The 10,027-nt window shown below is 37.0% G+C and overlaps 1 protein-coding gene across 1 annotated transcript; it reads left to right on the forward strand.

Annotated features, from left to right (window-relative positions):
- Positions 1-1,636: 1,636 nt before the first annotated feature.
- Positions 1,637-9,525, forward strand: LOC127421907 (rho-related GTP-binding protein RhoU-like). The gene is made up of 3 exons (XM_051665120.1): positions 1,637-2,045; positions 3,682-3,740; positions 7,213-9,525. Exons 1-3 carry the CDS (start codon positions 1,847-1,849, stop codon positions 7,666-7,668), a joined length of 714 nt encoding a protein of 237 aa, XP_051521080.1. The 5' UTR covers positions 1,637-1,846; the 3' UTR covers positions 7,669-9,525.
- Positions 9,526-10,027: the final 502 nt, after the last annotated feature.

Consider the following 10,027-nt stretch of genomic DNA (forward strand, 5'->3'; position numbering starts at 1 on the left):
AGATTACAAATTGTCCCAAAACAATCTTGCATACTGTAAATACAACGTTTAAAAAAAAAAACTGCAGAATTGTTTCTTATACAATTCCACAGAATTCTATGGAAGCCCATTCTGCCACACTGAAAAAAATGCGCTTTGGTAAATCAAAATTATGAGAAACAAAATCATAATTTTAAGATAAAAAGTCATAATGAGATTTTAAAAACCATAATTATGAGATAAGTCAAAATGATGATATAAAAAGTCTATGTTGAAATAAAAATCATAATAATGAGATACAAAGTCATAATTATGAGATAAAAAATCATAATTATAACAAAAAAGTAATCATTATGAGATAAAAGTCATAATTATGAGATAAAAAGTCATTATGTTGAAATAAAAAGTCAAAATTATGAGATAAAAGTCGAAATTATGAGATAAAAAGTAATAATTATGAAATAAAAAGTCATAATTATGAGATAAAAGTCAAAATTATGAGATAAATCAAAATTACGAGGTAAAATCTCATTATGAGATAAAAGGCATTTATGTTGAAATAAAAATCATAATAATGAGATACAAAGTCATAGTTTTAAGATAAAAAGTCATAATTATGAGATAAGTCAAAATTATGAGATAAAATCTCATTATGTTGAAAAAAGTCAAAATTATGAGATAAAAAGTCATAATGAGATTTTAAAAATCATAATTATGAGATAAATCAAAATTATGAGATAAAGTGATAATTATGAGATGCTAAGTCATAAGTATGAGATAAAAGTTTAAATTATGAGATAAAATCTCATTATGTTGAAATAAAGAGTCAAAATTATGAGATAAAGTGATAATTATGAGATGCTAAATCATAAGTATGAGATAAAAGTCAAAATGATGATATAAAAAGTCTATGTTGAAATAAAAATCATAATAATGAGATACAAAGTCATAATTATGAGATAAACAAATCATAATTATAACAAAAAAGTAATCATTATGAGATAAAAGTCATAATTATGAGATAAAAAAATCATAATTATAACAAAAAAGTAATCATTATGAGATAAAAAGTCATAATTATGAGATAAAAAGTCATTATGTTGAAATAAAGTCAAAATGATGAGATAAAAAGACTTAAATGTGAGATAAAGTCATATTTATGAGATGCTAAATCCTAATTATGAGATTATAAAGTCAAAATTTTGAGATAAAAAGTCATTATGAGATAAAAAGTCAAAATTATGAGATACTAATTCATAATTATGAGATTGAAAAGTCAAACATTTTAGATGAAAAAAAAAATGTATTAAATAAAAAGTCACTTCAAAATTTTGATTTAGTATTTCATAATTATGATTTGTAAACTCATTTATGACTTAGCGGCTCATAATTTTGACTTTTAATCTCATATGACTTTGTATCTCATGATTTTAATTTACCAATGCACTTTATTTAATGTGGCAGAAATAGGCTTCCATAGAATTCACAAGTGTTTTCACCAGACATTTGCTTTAGTGTGTTCAGTGGCAAAAGCATTAGCGTCATAAATGTGATCCGCGCATCTTTTCAAAAGCCTGTAGAAAGGGGAGGAGCTAGTCAAATGTAGGCTGACAATAAAATCTCTTCACTCACTCAGCTGTTTCAGTCACCAATACGTGCTGCGCGTGTGGAGAGTGTTGTCTTCCCTGGACATACAGATCCTGTGTGACATCTAAACTTGCTTTACATGGAACAAGCGCATTTACACAGTGATCATAGCCAATCCACTGGTTCATAAAGTTCTCTTATTAATGGTTTTTCCTCGGGTCACTCCTTTAGGAGTGTGCTATCCACCTGCGGTCCAGTCGAGCTGCGCGTCTGAACCCAAATGGATTACAGTAACATGATGGCACCTCCAGTGCCTCCCCACAAACCCAAATCCCCCCGGCCTGGGCACTCTCAGGGGCGGCTGTTAAAGTGTGTGTTTCTCGGAGACGGAGCTGTGGGGAAAACCAGCCTTATTGTCAGCTACACAACCAACGGATACCCTACAAAATACGTTCCGACAGCGTTCGACGATTTCTCAGGTAAGTCCCATAATGCGTAAAGGGTGCCATCGCTGCGCTTCAGAGTGTATTTACTTGAAGTGTTGCGAAATAGACAACGAGTGTCGCCTTTTTCTTATTCTGCATTTACAAGGGGGTTTATGCATTAGACAAGTCTATGAGTTGTTGACAAATAACATGGACATTAACTTTATTTACCTCTGGATTTAAATGTAACAGATGTAAAAGGACAAGGGCACCTTTAAGGGTTTTGTTCATTTAAAAAGCCCTGCAGTGTGACAAATGCATTTTTAAAAGTGTATGTTATCTCAGTCAATATGAGGTCATAACTGCAGTCAGTGCTTGACATGTCATTCGTAGGTGCACCAGATTTCCAAACCAAACCTCCACCAGTCCAAAGTTTGAAACTATCATTAAATTTGGCAATGATCAGATGATTTTATGCACAAAATTGACTGCCTCTGGTTTTAAGCAAACATAACAACTCACGTACAGTCCCTTACATTTCAAAATTAATCCTAGTACAGTGCTTTAAAGGGATAGTTCCCCCCAAAAATTGTAATTTTGGCATAAATTATTCAGACATTCATTTTGTTTCAAACCTTTATGACTTTCTTCCCTGGAGCATAAATGAAGATAGGCACAATGTTAGCCTCAGTCACCATTTACTTTCTATTGCATAGAAAAAAGAGCAGTGTCAGCATTCCTCAAAATGTCCCCTTTTGTGTTCCACAGAAGAAATAAAGTCATATGTGTTTCACTATAAATTAATGATAATTTTGGGGTAATAATATTGTAACTAACTTACTGTTGCTTTCATTCAAAGTACTTTTATTTGGCCTTAAATAGTGAATTTGTGAATTACTCATGTCAGAATGCCAGAATGGCTCTGGTCAAATCCCCAGTAAATGCCCACAAGCATGTCTTTGTTATTATAAAGCCCTTATGCAATTACGCCTGACCTAAAAATCTGGCCCATAAAATCCATTGGGTCCACTTGTTGCGAAATCTCTGGACAGATATTGTACACCGGAGCCCAGCGGTGATGTCATACTCAAGCTCTTGGAACCAGATCTGACATTTGTAAACTGATTTCAGAGTAGTTACGCAATTCAACAGGTGGCACTTTGGGGGGAAAGGGGCTAAATTAAAGACAGATTATATGACAGGGATTTGAAGACAATTACACAATGGGCGCTTGAAGGAAAGAACACTTTGAAGTGACAAACCATCACCAGGATCTCAGTGTTACTGGTTTTTATAAGATCACTTTGCTGTGCCATGTTGGATTGAACATTCCCACAAAGTTAACAGCCTGTGCAGTCCTTCAAACAGACTAAGGCTGTAATTAATAATTGTTTCTAAGCTACAGGCACCCAAGTTATATTTGCAGTTTCTAACACAGACACAAACAAGCTATACTGCCTTAAAGGAAAAGTTCATCTCAAAGTGAAAAGTTAAAAATGGATACAAAAGCACCGTAAAAGTTGTTCATACGACATGGTGTTTGATCCATAATAGCCCACTGTATAGTGTTTGATCCTTGAGGTTCAGCAAAGGTTTGTTTTTTTACATTGTCAGGTGACTAAATGGAAACAGGTGTGTATGTTGGCAGTAAAATTTCTATGCTTCTTTGACTCATTCTCTTTTTCTCCAGCGGTCGTACAGGTGGATGGTCAGCCAGTGAGACTGCAGCTTTGTGATACTGCTGGACAGGTAAGAACGTCAATGCACCACCTGTACAGTGACCCATCCCGGTCAGATGTTCAAACAACAGTAATAATAGAAACTCACCATCTATAGCTTGCAAGCACTCTTTGTGTGGCCCACATTGAAGGAAGCTGATGTCATGTTGATTTCCATTCAATTTGAATATACTTCAAAAAGGAACATCAGTATTTTCCACCTAAAGCCCTGTTCGGCCTGTCAATGACATGCAGCAACAAAATTACTGTATGCATTTCATTTTCAATGAGAGTTGATGTTTTTCTGCTACACAAAAACGCCATTGGCTACGCAATGTGTGCATGTCCAGCAAATTTAACTATATGCAAAGTAGTCACTTTTTTATTTGTTCTATTTTCGATTTGTCTCTGCCCACATCAGACTAATCAAACTGTGAATTTGTCAACAGTAGGTGGAAAGTTCTGCTGCTGAAATCAGTCTGTGCTAACTGAAATTTGAAATATGGCCCCCAGTGGTTGAAGCTGGAAGTGTTGTTGAACTTATGAGCACTTGTGAGATTTTAGATTCAGTTGAAAGGATGTAATAGTCAACAGGAATGCACATTTTATTAACTTTACCCCTAACCCAAGCGCTAACCCTAAACCTGACCGTCAGTGGAGCAAAAATGTAATTTTTCAGTGAAAATGGAACCTGAATCCTATATACAGGCATTTAATAAATAAATAAAAAAAAGAATTATATGTGGAAAGCCAATCAGAAATTGCCAGCATTGTGAACGAGTTTGATTCATAAATAGATACGATGTAAATATTTGCACTTTCCCCTGCAAAATTTATTTTAGCAGCAAGATAACTTGATTCCTTGTCAAAGTAGATTGACACCATATTTTAACATATTTTTGTGATCAGATTTTCAAAAGCTATGGCAAGTTGTGCATCCCACCTAATATTGACCAACAGTACAGTGACTTCCAGCAATAAAACAGATGTCAGTGTGAACTGGTCTTAAGTTGATCTTTTAATTTTCTCTCTGAAAAGAGAATTTTGGAATTGGAAGTCATTTTTACTCTTTTCCACTATTGGGCCAGTGTGAGCCAGGGCTATCAACTGGTCAGTCGGGGCCAATAGCCTCGGACCTCGAGCCGCAAGACCAAAATCAATCTGCATTCCTATCATCGGCCGAATAGCCCCACAAGGTATCAGACTCTGAAGACTAGCTAGCCATCAAAATTAATTTGTACTTTTCCTGCAATTTTTTAAATTTTTTCCCAAACCTGTACCATTGTGCACTGGATACACAACTTGACAAGTTTGACGACAATATAGTTAATCACGTCTTCGTTCAGCAGACGCCACGTCGATCTCACGTTGCACATTTTTATCAGCCTAAATATTCAGAAGAGCCCTGATTTGTCTATTGACCAGTACTGATGATTCTCCATTCTCCAATGATCTGTTGAGGTAAGCTGGTAGCTAGATATGAAAAATTGGGGAATGAGTAACTTGGTGCTGCAACCTCTGACCTAACTCAGCGGAACTCCGCCTTTGACATTGACCCCGCCTCAATCACCAGTTGGCCTTCTTTGGCCCAAGGGTAATCAGCGGGCCAAATGCCATTGGCCCTGAGAAAGCCCTGAGAAGGCACGATGAAGACCTGGAAGTGACAGAGGGAACGCAACTGTCCCTGGCATGCACTAGCACACCCTCATTTGGCCCAGTAGTGGAAACGCTATTGAGCAGCATAGTCTAGCAATTAGAAAAGTTCTGTGGTGATGGCCTACTGTGAGGAAACCATAAAGATGGTGGGAAGAACAATCCTCAAGCTATTGGCACTTCAGTTATTGGAACTCATGCAGGCTTGGACAGTGTACCATGTAACCGCTGGTTGTGCCTCCAAGCAATGTTTCTAATGCCAAAGTTTTGTTTAAGAGCAGCAGTTGTGTAACTACCTCTTTCACATATCACTGAAAACAATTCCATGCCTAGCGCAGCATATAAGGATTGGAAAGACCCCTGTTTCTGCATTCATTCAAAAGTCCACTGTGGGAACACAGTGCATGGAACATTATATTTTTTCAAACAAGGGTTTTGTTCTAGCCTTTGAACTTCAGAAACTGACATTCCTTTTTATCATGCATTACCCTGGTTAACAAATACACAACTCTGCCCTCTGAGTACATAACCATTAAATCCCTATAATTCTCTTTCCAGTTATAAGAGGATATACGGCAGGCTTTTATATAGTTTTCAAAGGTTGCATGTACTGTGTCAAAAGTGGAAAAACAAATGCCAGTATCACAAACATCTATCACTTTGTGTCATCAGCCGTCTTGGATATAGGCTAGTTCCATTATGTTTTGCAGGTGTCCATGTCAACAAAATAAAACAGTAGTTCTTTGATAATGATAAACTCAAACAGGCGATGCCTGTGCGTCAATATATTGTCATCTACGCTCCATTAAGTGCTGAGTCAGTATTTGAAGACAGATATGAGTTCATGATATGATTGCATAATAAAAAGTAGATGCAGCAAAGGCATTGAAAGGGTTTAGTGCTCTCATCTGTCAAGCTTAAATTGGGTGTCAAAGATTTGGGAGGCCATGCTCTCCAAAAGCTCTGCAGATTTATGCTTTTGTTTGATTTTGTACAGTATAAATGGGATAGGGTGTGCAAGAGTCTAAAACATTGGTTGAGTTTAAAAGATTAAAGCGTGCACTGCACCAACCCATAATTTCATTTAATTGCTTCAGGGAATAAAAAAACACTCCAGAGCTTGTAAAAAGATTTTGTTTGGAATAACAATTTGGAATCCTACAAATGATTTTTAGAAGGCTTACAAAGGCATCATGAAACCTTCTAAATGTCAGTAATTTCGAAACACAAAATTAAAATTAAACAAACATATTTACTCAAAATTCATTCTAAAATTTTGAAAACAGAATGTGTACTCTGAAGTCCAAAATTCTTTAAATTAGCCAAGCAGCAGCTTGATTGGCCGATGATAATTTTATAAAAACAGGCAAATATTGTCTGGTTAATCAGCATGGCCAATATCTGTCTATCACTAATCCTTACTGATTTGCTGAAAGTGAGTGGGCACTAGCCATAAAGGCACGGTCACATTTACATTTGCATGAAATATTGTCATCTTGATGGGAATCCTTGCAATAAGGAATTCCGTCTGATGGAATTCCATTGGCAAAGAATTTCCCGACATGAATTTCACGTGGGGTCAAAGTTTGGTGAACCATGCCTTACTTGCCAGCGATATTTGCAAAGGTAAACCGCAAATTAAGGGTTACCATTTACTACTTGCAGCTGCTGCAATTTCTTTCTTTGCACCACAGCCAAGCAAAAGAAACTTTAAATATTTGATTATTTCCCAGTTATAATGGGTACTGTGCACCTGTTTAATGTGATTAGTTGTACCTTGATGCAATGTACCTTGATGTATGTGCATCACATTTACCTTCCATCTCTCTTTCTCTCTCTGTCTACCTCAGGACGAATTCGATAAGTTGCGTCACTTCTGCTATACGCGAACCGACGTCCTCCTGCTGTGCTTCAGTGTAGTCAGCCCAGCATCCTTCCAAAACATTGGTGAAAAATGGGTCCCAGAGGTTTGCCGCCGTTGTCCACTCACACCCGTGCTGCTGGTGGGCACCCAGTGCGACCTTCGGCAAGACGTCAAGGTCCTCATCGAACTGGCACACTGCCATGAGCAACCTGTACCGGAGGAGGACGCCCACGCTTTGGCGGACAAAGTTGGCGCGGTAGCCTACGTGGAATGCTCTGCCCTCACTCAGAAAAACCTGAAAGAGGTGTTTGACGCCGCCATCTCTGTAGGGCTCCGACATTCCGACAGGAGAGCCAAGCGGGAACGTAAGGTCCACAGTACTGCAGATAAAATGAAAATGCTTTCAAAGTCATGGTGGAAGAAATACATCTGCGTACAGTAGCAACAATCGAAGATCTTTCATTGAGGCATAAACAATGTGATAGACTCTTGTTTGGCATACTTCACCATCCTCAAGTGGATAACAGACTGTTGATAAGAATCAACAAAGGGTAGTGATGCTGCTTTAAGGGAAGGTACTGAGGAAAGGATGATGAGAAAGGAGATATGATATTACTACATGGCTATGTATGGTACAGCAGCCAACTTCTCTGTACCCAAGCCAGTGTGAGCACTGTACTACTCCCCAACAGCCCAACTGGAAATTGAAGAACTCTGTTGGGCTATTTTAAAGCCAAATAATCTCTGATTATGGATTGAAATATCATCTACTGTTTTTTTGTTTTTATAACCAAATATAGTGTCACAGTTTCTATTAATTAACCCATGTCTTCTTCCTGATAAATGCATGTATGAACATTTGGGTGACCACATGATTATAAAGATTTTGCTTATTAAACCTCTACATCTGAGATCACAAAGCCAGTTTTAAAGCAGTCCAGAGGCCGCCAGTAATATATGTCCACTCTAAGCGATACTCATATCCCAAAGCATCAGTGGACAGTCTGTAACTGAATCTGCTCGTAATCGTTTTGATCTTTAATGGTTAAGACTTTTTGTCCCAGCTTGAGTGTAATTGAAACTCAACTTTGCCTTTGCAATGTGATGGGGTTAAATTAATTCTGGATGTCTAGGAGTCTTTTGATGTATCATATCATGCATAATCCATTACCTTTATATGCCATATAATGCATTGCACTTGTGATTACTTGTCAACACCAATTCTCTTTCGTTGAACTGTTTTTCATAGTTCAGTCTTTTCACTTGACTTGATCTTCTCTAATGTGCCATGTTTTAAGCAAACTGTTATAGAAAGTTCTTTGGCTAAGTGTCCTCCTTTTTAACCAGTGGTAATATGAATGAGCAGCCAATAAGATTTTTTGAATTTGCTTCTCATTATTCAGAAGCCCAATAAGTGTCATTCAGTCAGACTTCAGCCACAAACAATAGAGAGCAACAAAAGGGTTCCGGAAGTAAAATCCCATTCATTTTCTCCATTGAGAGATTAATTTTTATCAATTAATGTATAAACTTTTTAAGATTGAAATACCATGGGTTAAGCGGTGAGGATAAGTGATGGGATTTGCCTCTGTAGATGCCATAACTCAATGTGATTTCAACTTTTAAAAGTACTACGTTACCCACAATCCACCCACATTTAACCAAATATTTATTTAACAACATAACCTGTACAGTCCAGGGTCTTCTTGGAGCACTAGTGAGTTGTGAACCAGTTCGTTAAAATGAATGTTAAGTCATCCTACACTACACTCCCTACAGAGTCAGTAGTTTCATATTGTACCGACATTGCTGATTCAATTATGTCATTTGCAATGCTTCATGAGATTAGTAGTTTATTCCATTATAAATGAAGTACATAGTCTTGTACTTTTTGTCTTCTATTTCCACCACTTTTTTGCTTCAAATCAATGTTGTAATGTTGTGATTCATTTCTGAGCTGGTTGGTTTGGTTCAAGGATCATAACTGCCTATGTAGAAAATGAATGGGGGAAAATACTTCCAAAACCAAAGCTGCTTGAACAGTGGGCACTGTCCCTGTTGCACTCCATACAGTCACACATCAGGAAGTGGCTTCTGTTCAATATGTACTTTATTGACACAGCGATAACATTATCAGGGTAATCTAATTTAGATTTGTACATTTTATATGATTGCATTTAATTGTCTCTCTTACTCTACAAACACTCCTGTAAATGGTAAATTTTGGTGTATGAGTGTTTTGATTGCTGACTGCTATCCATGATTTTCATGGAAAATAAATGTGACATTTTAACTGAAAGCCGAATATATGTTTTGTATTAAAAAAAAACATGACAACATAAGAAACTCACATTTACATTGGGCAGATGCTTTTATCCAAAGTGACTTCAGTGCCCTTACTACAGGGACAATCACCCTGGAGTCAAGTGCCTTACTCAAGGACACAATGGTGGTGGCTGTGGGGATCAAACCATCAGCCTTCTGCTTACCAGTTCAGTGCTTTAGTCCACTACGCCACCACCACTCACAGCCACCTGAGATTTAAAATCATTGGATTATTCTCTGCTTTTGACTTCAAAATGTAAACAGGCAGTACACAACACTTTTGCACATTGGATATGACAGTAAGACCATTTATGACCCTGATAAAGGAATGCCGTTCAAGGCATTTACATGACTTTACACGTTGGTGGCTTATTAAACATAATCAGTCTAATATTGTACATGTAAACATGCTCAATGATAGCATTAGCCTAGCATACGCTATACCCAGTTAGCACACATACTTCTGATGTCTGTAA

The sequence above is a fragment of the Myxocyprinus asiaticus genome, chromosome 31 (genome assembly GCF_019703515.2).
Source record: "Myxocyprinus asiaticus isolate MX2 ecotype Aquarium Trade chromosome 31, UBuf_Myxa_2, whole genome shotgun sequence".
NCBI classification, from domain to species: domain Eukaryota; kingdom Metazoa; phylum Chordata; class Actinopteri; order Cypriniformes; family Catostomidae; genus Myxocyprinus; species Myxocyprinus asiaticus.

What these genes read in the sequence shown, in the direction of transcription:
- LOC127421907 (XM_051665120.1), top strand. Translation starts at nt 1,847, where the DNA reads ATGGATTACAGTAACATGATGGCACCTCCAGTGCCTCCCCACAAACCC. An exon ending in AGCGTTCGACGATTTCTCAG is followed by an intron (nt 2,046 to 3,681) that starts GTAAGTCCCATA and finishes CTTTTTCTCCAG; the next exon opens with CGGTCGTACAGGTGGATGGT. An exon ending in TTTGTGATACTGCTGGACAG is followed by an intron (nt 3,741 to 7,212) that starts GTAAGAACGTCA and finishes TGTCTACCTCAG; the next exon opens with GACGAATTCGATAAGTTGCG.